The sequence below is a fragment of the Zootoca vivipara genome, chromosome 6, assembly GCF_963506605.1.
Source record: "Zootoca vivipara chromosome 6, rZooViv1.1, whole genome shotgun sequence".
NCBI lineage: Eukaryota > Metazoa > Chordata > Lepidosauria > Squamata > Lacertidae > Zootoca > Zootoca vivipara.
Genome location: NC_083281.1, coordinates 47,516,917 through 47,537,210, shown reverse-complemented (window position 1 = coordinate 47,537,210; position 20,294 = coordinate 47,516,917). Strand labels below are relative to the sequence as shown.

The 20,294-nt window shown below is 49.5% G+C and overlaps 1 protein-coding gene across 5 annotated transcripts in view; it reads right to left on the bottom strand.

Moving 5' to 3' along the window:
- Positions 1-20,294, bottom strand: part of HYDIN (HYDIN axonemal central pair apparatus protein) — a 174,777-nt gene that overhangs the window by 50,302 nt on the left and 104,181 nt on the right. For all 5 annotated transcript variants that reach the window (XM_060275916.1, XM_060275918.1, XM_060275919.1 and 2 more), the window contains 13 exons: positions 18,529-18,722; positions 18,114-18,296; positions 16,211-16,330; positions 15,596-15,755; positions 15,329-15,501; positions 14,732-14,930; positions 13,031-13,130; positions 10,283-10,382; positions 9,074-9,242; positions 7,846-8,084; positions 1,920-2,040; positions 787-991; positions 302-537 (listed from right to left, as the gene is read on the bottom strand). In XM_060275916.1, the coding sequence (XP_060131899.1) occupies positions 302-537; positions 787-991; positions 1,920-2,040; positions 7,846-8,084; positions 9,074-9,242; positions 10,283-10,382; positions 13,031-13,130; positions 14,732-14,930; positions 15,329-15,501; positions 15,596-15,755; positions 16,211-16,330; positions 18,114-18,296; positions 18,529-18,722 (2,199 nt within the window). The remainder of the gene's footprint in view (positions 1-301; positions 538-786; positions 992-1,919; positions 2,041-7,845; positions 8,085-9,073; positions 9,243-10,282; positions 10,383-13,030; positions 13,131-14,731; positions 14,931-15,328; positions 15,502-15,595; positions 15,756-16,210; positions 16,331-18,113; positions 18,297-18,528; positions 18,723-20,294) is intronic.

Here is a 20,294-nt window from a genome sequence, read left to right as displayed (position 1 = left end):
ATGCTCCAGTCTTCCCATCGCAGTCACGTAACTTACATGCCCTAGCCAACCCTTCCAGGGAACTGGCTACAGGAAGCACAAGGAAGGGAATCTGTTTTGTGGTTGGCAGTCAGGCAGGGGGAAATAAAAACAAGGTATCAAAGCTAGCAGTGGAAGTGGAGGAACATTAGGAAGATTGCAAGAGAGACCCATGATGGCCACCTGGAGCCGGGTTAAATAAATACTTAACTCCCAATCCAAGGGGCGGTGGCAGCAGCAGCAGCTACCACACAAAACCACCACACACAGCAGTTGCTCTCACCTTGGAAGAGATGGACTTTACGCTAAAAACCACATCACAGGGGATTCGGCCAGTGTTGCAGATCTTGAACCGGGCAACTGCCTGGTGCCCAACCAAAACATTATTGAAGATGAACTTGTTTTCATCAGTCACAAACACACACTCGCATCCTAAGGTCTTCAGAACCTGGCTGAGGTTGCTGCTGTTGCAGATCCGATGCTCCTCAAAAATGCTCCCCATGTCATCAATCACAAAACCTTGGGAAAATACAGTAAGGACAACTTAATTACAGATTGAAGTTGAGATAGGACAGAGCAACTCTTCCAAAAGTAATTATTTATCATTCCTTTCACAGGGCTTCAGGGGAAGAGGGCTACACCTTGGAATAGTATCACAGGACAAAATAAATCCCTCCCTCCCTGCAGATGGCAGGCAAAAGGAAAGAGGCTCAAGAGATTAGCTCTCCTTCCAGCTGTGATGGTTCCGGAGCTGCTACCATCACCTACCTGGGACACACGATTCTGCAAGCAGACTGTACTGAATGCCACCAGGGTTGTCGTCGGGGTCTCGGTCAGTGATCTCTATGGTCATGTACTCCTCAAATTTCCCTATTGAATCTGCAATGCAGTCCACAGTTATGGTCTGATGGCCTCCCGGAGGAATGGTTCCAAATCCAGGGGATACGGTGAATATTCCAAGGGAGAGGCGAGCCTGCGGAGAGAGCCCAAGCAGGGGGCAGACTTCACTACAGCTGCCACTGAACCAATGCAGGTAATAGCTTTGCTCCACTGCTGCACCAGCTATTTTGGGTCTGCTTCCTACAGAAGCAGGTGAAAGAGACAGTTGGCAACATAAGGAATCTGCACTTGGCAAACCTTACACAGGTGCAGCAGTGTGCCCAATGCTGAAGATGCTGAAAGCTGAGGACCAAATCAGAGCATCCAGCCCTACTTGCTCTTCCTTCCTGGAGCCCATTAATGTGGAACACATGGGGAGGGAGAGGTTGTTCCCAAGGAATGCTCTGCCTCCTCTCCCTGGTTTCCTTCCCTGAGTACAGCACCTGCCAAGATGGCGCACATGTGCTTGTTTAGATACTTCATTTAATTCATTCATTGGTCTCTAACAAATGATCTCAAGGCAGCTAACAACAGTAATGTCCATACAGATGCAATTCACAAAGTTACAACATTGAAAATCAGCAAGGTATTGGAAGACTCTAGATAACTCTGGGACTTAATATTAATGGACAAACTGACAACCCACATCCAAGAGAGTCAAACACACACACACAAAATACTTTCAATCAACCCAGCATAGTTTTATTACATGGGCAACATCAACAGAACATGGATATAGGCCTCCAAAAACTTGTGGAATGATACCTTTTCTTAAAAACTGAAGTGACTTAAACATTAAATGTAACTAAACAGACATTTGGTGCTTTGTGGGGGGGGCATTGCTGAATATTGATTGTTGCTGCTTGTATAAATAGGTGAAAACAATAACCTATTTGGCAATACCATTCCCACCCCACCTCCCAAAAACAGTAAGGCTCCCAAGGAGCCTTGAAAGCACACAAGAGACCCAGGTGCCAGACCCAGAGCTCATGGGGATGAAGGGGAAGCAGGCCCCTGCCTACCTGCACCACCATGGTCACATCCTTTTGCATGGATTCTGTGCGCTTGCTTTGCCTTCCCAGCTGAGCCGTCTGCCGGCCAAGGTAGACATCACTAGAGCGGGAGGTCTTCTCATGAGAGGGTCTGCAAGAGAAAGTGGAAACAAAATACTTCTGGATGGGGGTGTAGACTCCAGCCACCACTCCAGAGCCTGACTTTGCTACAGCTGCAGTTGGGAAGAATTGAAATATACATCTTATTGGGGATAAACTCATGACCAGACACATGTCAGAGGCTCCCAAAGTCTGAGTCACCAGCAGACAGGCACCTCCAAAAGGGCTGCAAGTCATTGGCTGGCTGGCATGGGGCCAGTGATCTCAGGCTGATGAGGAAGTGGTGAAAGCAGAGGGGCAAATGACTTCATGTCACAGCTAGATGGTGTGTGTCAGGTGAAGAATGGAGGGTGAAAAGGAGAGCATGGAGTCTTCTAGGCTGGGAGGCGGGGTAACTACAGCAAACCTTCAGGGTAGTTTCATTACACTGGAAACATGCTGCCTTATTGCAGTGGCTGGATTTTATGATACTTCTTTGGAACCTGTTATGTACTGAGCTGAATCCTAGAACAATAGGATTCAGAATCAGCGGGAGCTACCCAATCCAACTCCAGGTGGAAGTGAATCCGCAACCTGATTGGCCTGCTGGAGCAGCCAATCAGGCGGCTGGCAGAAGTGAATCTGCTACCTGATTGGCCTGTAGGAGCAGCCAATCAGGCTGCAGGCAGAAGTCAATCCATAATATAATTGGCCCACAGGTGTAGCCCTGAAGTAGCCAATCACGCAAGGCCCATTGTGTAAATAATGTATATAAGCAGATGGTTTGGGGAAAAGAGCGATTCGTCTTCTCTTCTCCTCCTTGATGACTATGAGCTGAATAAAGAGCATGAAATTCACTCTTGACTCCGAGTATATTTCACTGGCGACGAAGGTGGGATCCTGCTGAGCTGACCGCCACCACGCACTGCACCGCAGCACCGCCACCTGCTGCACCGCTGCATCGCACCGTGCATCCAGGCTTCAGCTCCAGGACCCAAGGAACCCAGAATGGCAACCGACAGCAGCTTCTCGCCATTCAAACCAGCATCAGGAGACTGGGAAGGGTACGCCGCCCGTTTCAACTTCCTCCTGCAAGCGAAAGAAGTCACCAACGATGCCATGAAGAGGGCGACATTCTTCAGCGTCTGTGGAGAGGAGACGTTTGAAATCGCCCGGGCTCTCCTTGCACCTAGAGATGTCGCTACCGTCTCTTACAAAACAATAATGGAACGGCTGAAGGAGCACTTCTCACCACAGCCCTCGGTGGTAGCTTGCCGAAATGCCTTCTACGCAAAGCGGCAAGCCCCGGGGGAAACCATAACTGGGTTTGTGACCTCCCTCCGCCAAGCCGCCCGGTTATGCAACTTCTCAGAATTGGAGAACATGCTTCGTGACCGCCTCGTCGGTGGCCTGAGGGACGAGATGTTGCAACGACGCCTCTACGCCAAAAAAGACCTCACGTTCCAGATTGCTCTGGAGGAAGCCCTGGCAACCGAAGCCGCCGAGAGGTCAACGCAAGAGGCACGACCGGCCCCGCCATCCCAACCGAGGGTCTACCACGAAGACCTCACCGACGAATCCGAATCTGACAGGGAGGAAGTACACCGAGTACAGCGGCGCACTCAAGCAGCACACACACCACAGCAGCCTCGACGAGAAGGAGGGAACTGTGCAAGCTGCGGGGAGAACCACGAGAGGAGGACCTGTCGTTTCCGCAACGCAGAGTGCAGGCAGTGCAGAAAATTGGGACACATCGCCCGGGTGTGTCGGGCTCGACTCACCCGTCGACAAGCATCAGATGACCGACCCAGGAGCCCCAGGTCACACGGCACCATGCACCAAGGCAACTCGACGGAGATCACGGACTACCAGGTATTCCAGTTGCCCCATCCCAGCACAGAGAAAATTTACCGTGTTTCTCATATTATAAGACACGTCTTATATTTATTTTTTCCTCAAAAAAACACACTGTGGCTTATTTTCAAGGGATGTCTTATTTTTTCCTCCTCCTCCTGCCGCGGCCGGCATTGCTGCTGCGCCTATCACTATGTCTTATTTTCGGGGTATGGCTTATATTCCTTGAATGCTTAAAAATCCTGCTATGGCTTATTTTATGGGTATGTCTTAAAATATGAGAATCAGGGTATATAGAGGTACAGATAGAGGGAGCCCCATGCCGCATGGAGCTGGACACGGGTTCAACTCTATCCATAATCTCGGCCCGAACATTAAGGGAACTGTGCCCTAATGGGGGTCCCAAACTAAGGCCGGCCCCATTCACCCTCCGGGACTTCCAGAAACGTAAGGTCCCTACTATGGGGGTGGGGACCTTCAGGGTGCAATATCGAGGGCGAAAGCAACAATTGGACTTGCTGGTAGTTAAGGGCCCCTACGTTAGCTTACTGGGACTGGCATGGTTTGGACCTCTGGGGCTAGCCGTTACCGGGGTGAACCGCACTAGCTTACAAGTGGACGTGGACGCCATATGCAAAGAGTTTCCAGGGGTTTTCGATGGGGCATTGGGACGATATACAGGACCCCCCATTGCCCTACAGCTGGACCCCGCTGTACGACCCATCAGGCACAAGGCCCGCCGGGTCCCGTTCGCCCTGAAACCCCGCATAGACGAGGAATTGGACCGGCTCGTGGAGCAAGGAGTGCTGGAGCCGGTGCCCAACGCCCCCTGGGAAACTCCAATTGTCACACCCGTCAAGCCTAACGGTTCGGTCCGCATCTGTGCAGACTACAAATGCACCATAAACAAGGCTCTCACGGCCCATGCATACCCAGTGCCAGTGGTCAGCCATGTCCTCGCCACCCTGGCTGGGTCAAAAATCTTTGGCAAACTGGACTTGGCCCAAGCGTATCAACAGTTGCCTGTGGACGAAGCCACAGCAGAGGCTCAGACGATTGTGACGCACAGAGGGGCATTCAGAGTTAAGCGGCTGCAATTTGGCGTTAGCGTGGCACCAGGCATATTCCAGAATCTAATGGACTCTCTCCTTAAAGGGATTCCTGGCGTCACCCCCTTCTTCGATGATGTACTGATCGCCGGGCCCACACCAGAGGAATTTGAGGACCGCCTCCGCTCCGTCCTGCACCGTTTCCAGACGGCGGGCCTCAAGGTGAAGCGGGAAAAGTGTTTACTGGGAGTGCCGCAGGTGGACTTTCTGGGATTTAAGGTGGACGCAGAAGGGGTCCATCCAACCGGTGACAAGGTACGGGCCATTTGTGAGGCCCCAGCGCCCAAGAGCAAGCCCGAACTTCAGTCATTCTTGGGACTATTGAACTTTTACCATGCCTTCCTTCCCCATAAGGCAGCGGTAGCGGAGCCCCTACACAGACTCCTAGATAAAAGGGCCCCTTGGGTGTGGGGCCAGCGACAAAGGGCCGCATTCCAGGCAGTCAAGGACTTGCTCGTCTCGAACTCGGTCTTGGCACACTTCGACGAGAGGCTGCCAGTGGTGCTGGCATGCGACGCCTCTCCCTATGGCATCGGCGCTGTCCTGGGACACCAACTCCCGGATGGAAGAGAGGTGCCGGTGGCATACTTCTCCCAGACGCTTGCTGCAGCCGAACGAAACTACTCACAGATTGACAAGGAGGGTCTGGCAATCGTGAAGGGCGTAAAAAAATTCCATGATTTCTTGTACGGGCGGCCCTTTACCATAGTGACTGACCACAAGCCGTTGCTTGGCCTGTTTGCCCCTGAGAAGCAGACCCCCCAAGTGTTGTCTCCACGTGTCCTCAGGTGGTCAATTTTCCTTGCCGGCTACCAGTATGCACTAATCCACCGCCCTGGGAAGGCGATGGGCCACGCAGACGCCCTCAGCAGGCTACCACTACCAGAAACAGGCCCCGACCCAGCGCCTGCGCAAGAGGTTATGACCCTGGAGCTGCTTCCCGACCGACCCATTCAGGCACAAGAAGTTGCGCACCATTCCACAAAAGATAGGGTCATCTCCCGGGTCCTGGACTGGGTGTGGCGAGGATGGCCCAGCAGCAGCCCCGGGCCAGAATTCGCTGGCTACACAAACCGCAAACATGAACTGTCGGCCCACAAGGGGTGCCTGTTATGGGGAAGCAGGGTCGTTGTTCCCCAGCCCCTCCGCAAAAGGGTCCTCACAGCCCTACACGAGACACACCCAGGGGTAGTGAGGATGAAGGCCCTTGCCAGGAGTTATGTGTGGTGGCCGGGGATTGACAGAGAGATAGAGGCCTGGGTCCAACACTGCCAGACCTGCCAAGAATCCCGCCCGGATCCCCCAAGGGCCCCAGTCCAGCCCTGGGAGTCCGCCCGACATCCATGGTCACGCTTGCACGTGGACTTCGCTGGCCCCTTCCAGGGAAAAACATTCTTCATAGTGGTGGATTCCTACACCAAATGGCTGGAGGTCGCACTGGTACCATCCACTTCTACGGCGGCAGCCATCCGGGTACTACGTAAGCTGTTTGCGACCCACGGGCTCCCTGACACCCTCGTCTCGGACAATGGAACCGCATTCACGTCAGAGGAGTTCCAGACCTTCACAGCGCAGAACGCCATCCGCCACATCCGCTCAGCACCATTCCACCCTGCCACCAATGGCCAAGCGGAGCGCATGGTGCGGACCACCAAGGACAGCCTCCGCCGCATGACACAAGGGGACTGGGAATACCGCCTTGCCGCATTTCTTCTAGCACAGCACAGCACCCCAAGCACAACGACGGGCCGGAGCCCAGCTGAATTACTAATGGGCCGGCGCCTTGCAACTAGACTGGACCGACTTCACCCCGACAGAGCTCAGGATGAGGTAGTGGTGGGGAAAGGCAGGAACCCCCGGACATTTGTGGCCCAGGACCCAGTGTATGCAAAGAATTTTGGGGCAGGCCCAGCATGGGTACCCGCCACAGTCACCAAGGTGACCGGTCCCGTGTCGTACGAGGTACTAACGGAAGGGGGGCAATGTTGGCGCCGCCACTGCGACCAGCTACGGCGACGATTCCCAGGAGGAACCCGGGAGGAGAGCGGGACAGAGGGGTCCCAAGGGGACAGCAGGGCAGTGAGGCCTGTAGAGCGAGAGGGGTGGGCAGGGGAAGCAGAAGCAGTAGGCACAGAGGGGCGCCCCAAGGCTGGAAGGACACCGGAACCAGAGCTACAACCTAGTGGTTCAGTGGCGCCAGACCAGACAGCCCTGGCACAGCCAGCAGCCTCGGAACACGAGCCAGAACCAGAACCCCTGACCAAGGAACACCCCAGGCCACAACGCACACGGAGGCGGCCAGCAGACCTTGGGGACTACGAATGCAACTTCCCGGGCAGGACTGGAACTTAGAGGGGAGGGGTGTTATGTACTGAGCTGAATCCTAGAACAATAGGATTCAGAATCAGCGGGAGCTACCCAATCCAACTCCAGGTGGAAGTGAATCCGCAACCTGATTGGCCTGCTGGAGCAGCCAATCAGGCGGCTGGCAGAAGTGAATCTGCTACCTGATTGGCCTGTAGGAGCAGCCAATCAGGCTGCAGGCAGAAGTCAATCCATAATATAATTGGCCCACAGGTGTAGCCCTGAAGTAGCCAATCACGCAAGGCCCATTGTGTAAATAATGTATATAAGCAGATGGTTTGGGGAAAAGAGCGATTCGTCTTCTCTTCTCCTCCTTGATGACTATGAGCTGAATAAAGAGCATGAAATTTACTCTTGACTCCGAGTATATTTCAGAACCTAATGAGGTTTTGAAAGGAAAAGGAAGGTTGAACTTGTGGATGCTGCATGGCCACACTGGCCTTGCCTGAAAACACACTCCAAATTGCAATCAAGTTCAAAGCCCAAATCCATCCTCTCTCTCAAGAAAACATCCCCCATCACCCACTCACCCTTTCCTCAGTGGAATCACCACATCTCGGATTTGCCTGCAGATGCCATACTTGAAGTCGAGGACCCCTTTGTTCTCAATGGTGAAGCTGTTGGTCTTCCGGGAATTGAGTATCACAGGCCCAAAGTTTATGAGTGATGGAGGGGTGATGCTGTATTTGGTAAACATGCAATGCACTGACACCTTGATGGGAATGGTGGCAATGATCTCTCCTCCTTCACAGAGGTTGGGCTCAATAACCTAGACAGAGGACAAGAGATTAGGCTGGCAGAAGGATGAGCTCCAGCTTGTGGCGATAAACCACCACAATCCAAATCTTTGCCCTGGTGAGCCTCTTGTTCTTTTCTTCCCACCTGGAAGCTGCAGAGGAAGAGGTGGGAAACACGCCCCCTGCCCAGCACAGACTCTGCTGAGAGATTGGTTTCCTTTGGCTCCTCCCATCACAGAACTGTTCCAATGCATGTGGGTCACCATAAGGAATGGCAGTCAGAGACCAGCGCTTCAAGAATAAGGCACCTGGGCACAAGAGCAGACTCCCTGTCAGGAGGCACTCTTTATTCAAAGAAACCCAAACAGTGCAGGCCTAGTGATCACAGCAGTAGCTCTTGCCCCAATGAGGCACTTGCAAGGACCAAAGGTCCCCACTTTCCCACCTCTCTCTCTTGCTCCTCTCCCAGTTTCTTCCCCAGCAGTCTACGCCTCCTTAAACTTGTCTCTGCCCTCTTCATATATCTACGTGTTCTGGGAGACAAGTGGCGGGGAAGCTGGTCACAGCAGGAGGGGGGATTCCCTAGCTTCTTCAGCAGCCTGCCTTCACTCTGCCTTTTGACACACACGCACACACACCGCTTCTGCCTCTGAGTCTGGATTGCTCTCTGCTCATCAAACCCTGTCACCTCTTCAGCTTCTAACACCTCCTCCTCCCAGTCTGCTCCCTCTTCTCCCTTTGACCATTCATCATTGTACCACCACCAGTCCCCTGGCTCTGAGCCTTCTTTCCCCGATTTGTCTCTCTGGTAGGTAGAAAGGCTGACTGCTAGGGCTTCTCCGCTCATATGGTGATTTCTGGAGTGACCACCTAAGCAAAGAAGGATCCTGTACAGCAGCAGCTATGCATAGAAGGCACTGCTTAGCCACCAAGTCCCTGTGCCATGTACACACAAACTCAAGTATACACAGTGAAGGCATTTCAAGGCCTCTTTACTGCCAGCTCTTGCCAGCTCTCTTACGTGGCACTGCAGAATAGGCTTCTCCTCAATTTTCACTTCCCTCCCAGCGCGGAAAAGTATCAGGACTGAAGTGGGACGGTCATTGGGACCCAAATTCCCTTTAGGGGGCGTGATGGTGAAGAATGGAGTCACATTGGGCATCACATGATCTGTGGATTCCACAACAAAGCTAAAGAGCAAGGACAAAATAAAGACTCCTCAGCACTGGTCCAGAATCATGACAGACACTAAAGCTAGAGGCAGTAAGAAAATGAAGAGATACTGAAACAATCTCCCTAAAGGTTGTGGCCAGCTGTGTCCATTTTAAACTAATATAATGACCCCTGAAAAATGTGAGCACAATGAGCCTGTGTCAATGAGCCAGTGGGTTGAAGAGCTCATTTTTCCACATATGCTTTTGTGCACTTTCATCTACACATGATCTATTTCAATAGAACTCTATCTCAATGTTTCCCATCCACATTAGTGGGTGGTGCTTGATGGGATGTTGTGCTGTCTATTCCCCTCAGCTGGAATTTCTCCATCCTCCCTGGGTACTGGAAACCTGAGATTCATTGTAGGCCATGCGCTCAGGTATTGGTTTGCCTGTACACAGCCATTTTAAAATTTATTTTGCAGTTACACTTTTTCCAGTATATAAAACTTGCACAAAACAGCATTAAAAACGAGCCATGTCTGACTCCATCAGCAGCCCACCAGGGATCAGCTTGCCAATGGAAGTGGAGGGGTGGTGATAGACAACACTCAGCAAAATGTCACCACTCACTCACACACAAAAACCCTTCCCACACAACATACTTCAGTACATCCACAGTTGGGTAACGGGATTTAATGTAGGAGTTTTTCCTTACTGTAGATCAGGAAAACCCAAATTAAAGTGTGGGTGGGGAAGTGTGGGCTGCTGCTTGGATGAAGGAATGCCACTTACTCTGCTCCTGCCTCCAAAATACATAGACCATAAGGAAAGTCCTCGGCCAAGATATTGGAAACACAAAGAATTAACTTAAACCGAAGCCCTGAATGTAGAATGACCTGAATCTGGGTTACAATTAGGGTAAAGGCAAGCTCAATAATCTCAGAAGGACTGAGGAGGAAGAGGATAGTGTTTGACGGCAGTAGTGTTTGTGCACCATCTTCAGTCCATGCTAATAAAGCCAACAGGAGACAAAGGGCAAAACAGAAGGTGCCTTCGTAGTAAATGGAGCTTACCTGTACCCAATCTCATATTTTCCCTTGTTCTTCAGGGACAGTACTTGTTTAGCTTCATCCATGACTTTAATATTCCCAAGCTCCACACCACCATTTGTACCTGCAGCAGCCAAAAGTCATTGTCATGAGTGCTCTGGATTTCATTGCTATTCTCCCACCCTTAGGAGTAGAAGCCACAGGCAGGACCAGGTAGACTGCAACCCTTACACTGACAGCAGCGGGGGTGGGGGAGGGAAGCAGAAGCAATTGCTGTAGAGTACTAAGGAAGGAGTGATGCAGGATGCCAGAGCACATCTCACAGCTGGGCAGTTTCTGCCTTGAAGTTCTTTATATCTTTTTCCCAGAAGCTTTGTTATCCGTGATGCAGCCAGAAGAGCAAGACTCCTTTTTATCTGCTTTTTAAAACCAATTAAACTCCTCATTTGAGAGCAAAGGGGAGATGCATATGTTTGGATGAAGCAGGTAAGCATAGAGAAAGGCAGAAAGAAAGATGGGGAAAAGGGATGTTCAAGCCTTCCCCCATCTGGTGCCCTCAGGTTGCTTTGGATTACAACTCCCATCATCCCTGATCACAGATGATGCTGGCTGGGGCTGTTGAAAGTTGGGGGTCCGACAACACTTGGAGTGCACTTGCAGATAGTGGAAGGCAGCACTCCAGGCAATCATATGATAACAAGGTCCCAGGTGAGACAGGATGAATTTAGGAAAGGGTTCAAAAGCCCCATTATTATGCATACACACACACACACACACACTCCCAAAGTGACTTATCTACAGTGCGGGGGGGGGAGTATTTGATCCCCTGCTAAATTTGCACGTTTGCCCTCTGACGAAGAAATGACCAGTCCATAATTTTAATGGTAGGTGTATTGTAGCTGCGAGACAGAGAATAACAACAGGAAAAACCCCAGAAACCCAGAAGACAAAAGTCAGAGACTGATGTGCATTATAATAAGTGAAATAAGTATTTGATCCCTTATCAACCAGCCAGATGTCAGGCTACCTGGTATCTTCCCTGTATGTAACAAGCTGAGATTAGAAGCACCTGCTCTAAGGGAGAGGTCTTACCTGTAATCCCAGCTCGTTACAGTACTTGTACAAAAGACCCGTCGACAGAAGCAATCAATCCAGCAGATTCCAAAGTAACCACCATGACCAAGACCAAAGAGCTGTCCAAGGATGTCAGGGACAAGATTGTAGACCTGCACAAGGATGGACTGGGCTACAAGACTATTGCCAAGCAGCTTGGTGAGAAGGTGACAACAGCTGGTGCAATAATTCGCAAATGGAAGAAACACAAAATAACCGTCAACCTACCTCGGTCTGGGGCTCCATGCAAGATTTCCTCTTGTGAAGTTGCAATGATCATGAGAACGGTGATGCAGCAGCCCAGAACTACAAGGGGGGGACTTATCAATGATCTCAGGGCAGCTGGGACTGTAGTCACCATGAAAACAGTTGGTAACACACTACGCCGTGAAGGACTGAGATCTTGCAGAGCCCGCAAGGTCCCCTTGCTCAAGACAGCACATGTACAGGCCCGTCTGCAGTTTGCCAATGCTCATCTGAATGACTCAGAGGAGAACTGAGTGAAAGTGTTGTGGTCAGATGAGACCAAAATCGAGCTCTTTGGCATCAACTCAACTCACCATGTTTGGAGGAGGAGGAATGCTGCCTACAACCCCAAGAAAACCACCCGCACCATCAAACATGGAGGGGGACATATTATGCTTTGGGGGTGTTTTTCTGCTAAGGGGACAGGACACCTTCACCACATCGAAGGGACGATGGACGGGACCATGTATTGTCAAATCTTGGGTGAGCACCTCCTTCCCTCGGCCAGGACACTGAAAATGGGTCGAGGATGGGTATTCCAGCATGACAATGACCCAAAACACATGGCCAAGGTCCTGGAGTGGCCTAGCCAGTCTCCAGACCTTAATCCCATCGAAAATCTGTGGAGGGAGCTGAGGGTTTGAGTAGCTACACATCAGCCTCAAAATCTTACTGACTTGGAGAGGATCTGCAAAGAGGAGTGGGACAAAATATCTCCTGAGATGTGTGCAAACCTGGTGACCACCTACAAGAAACGTCTGACCTCTGTAATTGCCAACAAGGGTTTTGCCACCAAATACTAAGTCATCTTTTGCAAAGGGATCAAATATTTATTTCGCTCAAAGGGCAAATGGACAAATTCAGCAGCGGATCAAATATTTTTTTTTCCCGCACTGTACATTGTGCAGGAGCTCCTACATCTGTCAGGATCTGCTTCTCTGAAAGGGGAGAACCACAAGAAGCAATAACATATGACCATATTGAAAGAACTATCTACTGAGAAATGCCCCTGCAGTGGTGGCTGCTCTCATGGTGGCTATGTTACTCCTCCAGCATGCCTCTGAACACCCCCAGCTACTGGAAGAGCAGGGGCTATTGTGCTTTGCCATGGTCATGGGCTTCTCAGTGGCCTTTGGTTGGCTGCTGTGGGAACAGAATGCTGCACCAGATGGGCTTTTGGTCTGATCCTGCTGCAGCGCTCTTCTTACGGGCTTGTAGGAAAGGGACCTAGGGAAGTCCTGTCTTGGGAGGCCAGGAATTAGGTTCCTTGTCCTTTATTGTTTTTTTATTAGTTTTCCAATATTGGTTCGTTGTCTTTTTGGTCTTTTACTCTTGACTGCCCACCCTTATTTAGCATTCTTTCCAGTAAGCAATCAGTTCAGAACGGTTTTGGCTGGGAAGCGCTGAAATCACCTTTGGGAAAGCTGATGTCCAGGGCAACATCATAGGCCTCAGCAATGATTTGGATGTTTTCAATCTGGACAATCCCCAGAATATTTTCCACATCGGAAACCTGAAATGACAGCAAGCAACAGTCCTGTTGAGCTCCCTTAGGATCACTCTTTGCTGGGTGAAATTTGTAGCCAACACAGCCATATTTTCTGGACCAGAATTCAGTGAGAATGATGCTAGACCTTGTGGTTGATATAAGAGCCTAGGAGATGTTTTAAAAAGCACAATAAATGAATCCCTCAGCCATGTCATATTCTGTCATGTTTGGTACGCCACTGCTACCCCCACCCCCAACAATGCGAACAATTCCCTGCCCCCTTTTCACAGGGAACAAAGTTTTGTGAAAATGGAGCAGGGGGGAAGCCATGCCTTATCCCACCAGTAGAACATATGTGTGGTAAAGATGGGAGAGGCAGCAGTGCTCCCCACCCATAGCAGCTGGCTGTAATTAAGTTCAGGTGGCCTATATGTGGAGTGGTGATGGGAAGCAGAGCTGCAGAACAAGCAGGAGTGGCCAGTTCTGCTTTATAAGCAGCAGAGAATCCTGAGGAAGAGAGGAGGGCTGATGAAAGGACAGAGGGAGATTTTGATGGAAGAAATCCTGCAGAATCAGGACTAGAGAAGGCTCTAGCGATAGTTGAGATACCTCACGGATATCTCATAGATTTAGAAGGGACTCTGATGATCATCTAGTCCAGGCATGGCCAAACTTGGCCCTCCAGATGTTTTGGGACTACAACTCCCATCAAACCTAGCTAACAGAATCAGTGATCAGGGATGATGGGAATTGTAGTCCCAAAACATCTGGCAGGCCGAGTTTGGCCATGCCTGACTAGTCCAACCATCAGCAATGCAGGAATATGCAGCTGTCCATTACAGGATCGAACCAGCAACCTTGACACTGTCAGCACCACGCTCTAACCAAATGAGCTATCCAAATTTAACTGGTCTGCACAGAAGAATATGAGAGGAGGCTGAGAACCCTCTTGAGAGCTTGTGGCTTGGTGAAGAGTTCCACAACTGGCTTTACCCAGAACAAACACACGCATTCTTATCTGCACACACATTCTTGTTGCCATAACTTGCAATTATCTGGTCTCAAATAAAAGTATGACTGATACTTGCAGCACTCAGAAGCAATAAGAAAAAAAACATGATTTCTATCAATGTTTTACTACAGTTTAAGATGAAAAATGATATTCTGCAAGTGAGCAGGGTGTAACTTTTAAGTTGATTCTAGTCTTAGTTCAAGCCCTAGACACCAAATGATACACAGAGCTAAAGAAGTGCCCAGAGCCTGGCCAATATTTTATGCTGCTTCAGGCAAAGGACAAAATGGGGTCCTCACCTTTCCACATGTAGAGGCTGACCAGAGTATCCCCTGGAATGAACTTCAACGTGGGTGCCAAGTGAGGGGGTGCAGGGAAGACAATGTAGCATACACAGCTCTGTCCTCCAACACCTCACTGCTGCCCCACGGGATCTGCCAACTGAGGCAGATGCCCCATCCTGCCAAATGATAGGGCTGTTCCTGTAAGTGCCACCCTGATATTTTTACAGCCCCCAAAACCAGAGACACTCCCAAGCTGTTGCACACACAAAACACCCCACCAGTAAAAGTGGCAGCATGCAACTGGACTGTAGCTGTCAAGGAATGCTCACCTCTAGGCGAATGGCCTTCTTAATGTTGAGTGTCTTTGTGGCCCTAAAGTTCACTAGCAGGCAGTACTCCGAGTAGGGTTCAATCACACCCATATCAACAGCAAGAGAGAAATCATCACCAATGTTCTCCATGCCGCTGACCCTCCATGCAACGGGCAGAGGAGTGAAGTTCTTGAGATAGAGTGGCTTTGTCTCCTTTCTGCAGAAACAAGAGAAGCCAAAGCAGCATCGTTTTCTGGGGGCTGCAAGAGTTTTGCTGTGCCTCTTTATGCTGGGCAGGTGAGATCTTGTTCACCCAACCGGGAAAGTGGCCATGACTCATATGGCAAAAGGAAGGGAACATCTCTTGGAGAATGACACCTTATGTGCTATGTCTGGAACATAACCCCCATGTAAGTTGTGGGTCTACTGAAGTACCATTCAAAGAAATGATGGTCTCAAAGGCTAGAGAGCCAAAGGACCTTATCCTGGCCAGGAAAGTACATTCCCACCAAATGCCACATGCTCAATCACTCCATGAAGACCCAAAGGCAAAAACATTCAAGGATCTTAAAGCAGAGGAAGCAACTGGAGATTGGTCAAACCAGCCGGATCTACCTGTGCAATAGGAGCTTTTCAAAATGCACCTGCCGGCGATCTAGCTCCAGCTCTGGGCGAACTCCTTGGCAGTTGACCCGGAAGATTACAGGCTCTGGATTCTCTTTAATGCAACAGACAACGCTGTCCTCAAATATACCACTGGCTGTTGGATAAGCCCAAATTGTCAGCTCCTGGGGAGTCAGGATGACACACATTCAGCAAGAAATCCTTGACTTGAGTGGAATGCACACTACTGTACAGACAATGGCCGCATTGTGTCATTACCTGCTTCTCGTTGGGCTTGAGTGTCATGGTAGGGGGGTCAAAGAGATATGTGACTGCCTTGGAGTCATACTGGAAGAAGAAATGAACTTCCGCATCCAAAGGAGATATGTTGAGGATGGTGAGCTTTTCATAGTGATTGGGGTATCGCAGGGCCTTGTACCTGTAGGCATGAATAGCTTACATTGGGAGTTGCAGGGGAGATCAGGGCTACACTTGCCTCTCATGACAAGGCACTGCCTAACACTGAAGCACTTCCCATGTTCCCTGGCTCAGATACGTTTGCCTGGAGCAGGCAACATCCTGTGGAAACCGAGCAATATGCACTCAAAGGAGACCTGAATCATGGAATCACGCCTTCTTTTACAGCAGGATGGAGAACACAAAAGTGGAAGGTTGATTGGCAGAATTTGAAGAATCATTTCACAACCCTGAAAAGCTTGTTTTTGCACTGAAAATGTTCACCACTGATCATGGGGCTTGGACCCAGCATTCAGGTTTCTAGCTCATGTGGGGGCACTTCAACAATTCTGGTATATTGTCAGCCAGTAAGTTCAATACTGCTGAAGTTCTGGGCTAACTGCTTGTCCTTTTATGCTGAACACAACCAGCACTTACTTTTCCCTTGACTTCCCACACAGCAAGGGGCCAAAGTGAAAGACCCCCAAATTCATGATGTACTTTTTGGATATTATTTCATCGGGTTTGACACTCTTTACACGGTGCGGGAAGACAATCCTGGAGGAAAGAAGCAGAAATGCATCAGAAATGCATGGGGAAAAGATCAACAAGACTGCAATAGTGGAACTTCAGGTGGTCCCTTGGGGAAGGGGCAAATATCCCTGTTGGAAGGAGATCCATGCTATTGCCATGCTGGGGATTTGTCCACCTTGGACGAAAGCAAGAAATGGATTGGGTGAGAAGGACAGGAAGTAGTACCGGTAATAGTCTCAAGTCTGAACATTTCCTGCCTTGGACACCAGGTGGCAACATCAACCCATGTGATGGCATAGCACCTGTTGGGGGGGGGGGGTTGGCAGCAATACAGACATGCCTCTCAAATAAATAGCTTCTGAACTACTGAGTCATTTCCCTTGGCCTTGGTGCCAAGATGAGACAAATCTTATACTGTCAACTAATGTCGATGATATTCAAGAGAAATCCAATTCTAAATTTCTTTGACTATGAGGAAAATACAGTAGGTATAATCTTTTCCCCCATGGTAGTGTAATCTCTATGTATCTTTTAGTTGGAAAATTCACGCTGTGGGTTAAACCACAGAGTCTAGGGCTTGCTGATCAGAAGGTCGGCGGTTCAAATCCCTGCAACGGGGTGAGCTCCCGTTGCTCGGTCCCAGCTCCTGCCCACCTAGCAGTTTGAAAGCACATCAAAGTGCAAGTAGATAAATAGGGACCACTCCGGCGGGAAGGTAAATGGCGTTTCCGTGCGCTGCTCTGGTTCGCCAGAAGCAGCTTTGTCATGCTGGCCACATGACCCGGAAGCTGTCTGCGGACAAACGCCGGCTCCCTCGGCCTATAGAGCGAGATGAGCGCCGCAACCCCAGAGTCGGACACGACTGGACCTGATGGTCAGGGGCCCCTTTACCTTTACCCTAGAGGTGCTTCAGCAAATAGTCTGACTGCACAGTGTCTTGGCAGGTATAATGCAAGAGGGGCAAGGAATGAGGTTCACTCTCATTATAACTGCTTTATACAGATGTTTGATTTCCATATCAGCCTTTGGCAGCATTTTTCCTTACTGTCTTCAGAAAGAAAACAGAATTCACCACAGAAGGAAGCAAGAGACTCATAGATTCACGGGGCAGTCAAGGGCACAGCCCTCAGCCAGTGTCTGGAGCCAGGGGCGTAGCAAGGGGTTGCATTTGGGGTGGGCCGCCCTGGGTGCCACTCTGGAGGGGGGTGACACTCACACACACACACCCCACAACTCCCAAGCCGAGCCCCACTGCCCAGTAAAAAACCTCGCTCCTCAGCTTGCTTGCTCACAGCACACGCTTTCCTTCTTCCTGCTCAGTCGGAGGCAAGGGGCGGGCCAGAGAGGGGCGTCAGCGGCGTACGGATGGTGCTGGGATCCTCTGCTCACAGCTGCAGCTGCCAGCAGAGGATCACAGTGCTGGAACACCGGCGGTGGCAACCCACTACATAGTGCGCATGCGCAGTGTCGCTATGTAGCGACACATGCGTCGTACGTAGCGACACTGCATGTGCGTGCTACGTAGCGATGCCCCACCCTGGGTACACATCAGGTTTGCCGCTCCGGGTGCCGGAGGGGCTTCCTACGCCAGTGTCTGCAGCCACATCAGCAGGTGACATTTTATCTGCTTGGAGCATCCTCTTTCTTCTGTGTTGTGCCAGGACCTCATATTTGCAGAATACCTTTCTCCTGGGTACTAGATGCAGCTTTATTTTAAGGAGGTGAAGGTACACACCTCTCAGGCCAGCTCTGGATCCTAGCCCAGAAGGCTCATATAACTAGGCAGTGCCCTTTTCCTAGCACTTACGTAGGATCTTGGCAAATGGATGGATATGTGCAGACACCCCTGCAGAAAACTTGATAGTGTCGCTGGGTCCCCAGGATCTCAAAGTTTAGGACCTGATCAAAGTACCCTATTGTGGTGGAAGAGAAATGGAGGCGCATTGTAACCTCTCCATTAGCAGGGACCGTCCAACGAAAGCAGGTCAACCTGTGGAATGCAAAGCACAAAGAGTCTACTTCAAACAACTGGGGTGGGGTATATGCAAGGATCATAGAAGCAGAGTTCTGCCCACCCCCACCAGATCAGCATGCAAGGCTCACTTTCTGTTTCTGCTCAGCCAATGTTTCAAGGAGCACCCCAGCCCTGGCTAGTCAGAGGCACACAAGTGCTTTCTGTCTGCTGTGAGACATGCCCCAGGCCCTATTTCTTGCTCCCTTACCGGAAGAGCTTCTCAGTAGATGGTTCCCCTGTGAGGCCACTCTGATCTAGCTCTGACAGAGTTGTTACTGCACCAGGGGTAGGATGAGTACCCTTCCTGCCACGAGGGACGCCTTTCTTATCCTTTGAAGAATCACGGGTCGTGTCAGTTTTCTCCTTCTTGCCCTTGCCTCGGGTTGGGGTTGTCTGTTCCTCCTAAGACCCAGAAGAAACACAGGAAGAAAGAGAAATCTTTCTCTTACTACTTAGAAATCTTTAGGCCTTCTAACACCATGAACATAAATACCTATTTACATATCTAATCTATACAGTATGTGCAATTCCTCCAGGAGTTCCAGTTCCCCTTATGGATCTTGTGGATGGTTCTGGAGCCATGGGAAAAGTAGCAAATGGTGACAAAGGGGCATCCCCGCCTAGTCTTCTTCACAAGCAAATATTTTTTAGATGCCCCTTCTACGATGAGGCACGCAGAGACACCATTGTCTCTCTACTGGAGAGGCTTGCTGACCTTCCAGAGAAGTCTAAATTAAATGCCCTCCTCTTAGGAAAAGATCAAAAGACGACCTGGTCGGTCGCCAGATCCTGCACGCAGATTTGCAGACGCAGTCTATCCTCCCAGAACAAATTAGCCTGTGGGGAAAATAGTCAAAGGCCTCGAGGGTGAGAGGGTCAACCTGTATGGTATTTCAAATTTTAAACTTTTAGGTTCTCATACGTCTGTTTAATTCAATTTTAAGTCCTAAGAGGTTTGCTGTATATTGTTTATAAATCCAGATTTTATTTTTGTGAATGTACTGTTGGAGCTGGTTTACAACCGTAATAAACAATTTCATTTCATATTTTTTTCTGAAAGGGAGTCCTCAATCCAGATCATTGCATGATATTTATTTTAAACAGTCAACACATAATTAGCAGATTTTATTTATTTTTTAAAATAATTTTTAAGTTTTCCAATTAAACAACATCAAATCACATTGAAATTATTCCCAATTACACTTTATCCAAATCAATTATGCAATTCTAATTAAAAGAAACATTCCAATTATGCCTAATTATATTGAATTTTTCCGACTTCCCATGCCTCAGATTCCAGAGCTTCCTGCTAATCACTACTGCCATTTGCTTTTAATAATTTCTCCCTTGTTATTCAGCCTCTGATGTAAACCTTCACATCTTGTCCCAAAATAATGCAGTCATTTCCTAACAGTCTTTGTTGACATCCTTCAATCTTCTCCAAGCCTTTGAGTTGTGTTGCCAGCCAGGTTTTATCAAAATGTTTTCTGTCGCTGCGTAGAGTTGTATCTTTAGTCTCCCTCTGATTGCTGGTCTTCCGAATCCAACAAAGCACACAAATTACAAATCATGTCCAAATTTCTACTCCATAGCTCCTCTGAAGATAGATTTACAGCTTTTCCAGCGAGGAATTAGCCAGGTCAAATCTTATCACTCTTCTAAAAACAAACAATGGCTTCTTAATCTTCTTAATCAGTCCACAATGAATCCCAGCAAATACCAGCTGTTAGTAGGGAGATTTTTACAAAATTATCAAAGCATATATAACTCCTCCATTTTATCGTTTATATTTCCATGTCCACACAGTTTGTATTTTATATTTTTCTGCTGCTCTAGGTAAATCCGGTAGCCTGTCCAGAAAAGGTGTTTAGTAAATCTTTAAGTGAAGGGGGGGGGAGCGTTCCCTGTCAGGCTTCTCGGTTTCTCCAGATAATCCATCTTCCTTTCTGCGATGTTTTCACCTCTTATCTCTCA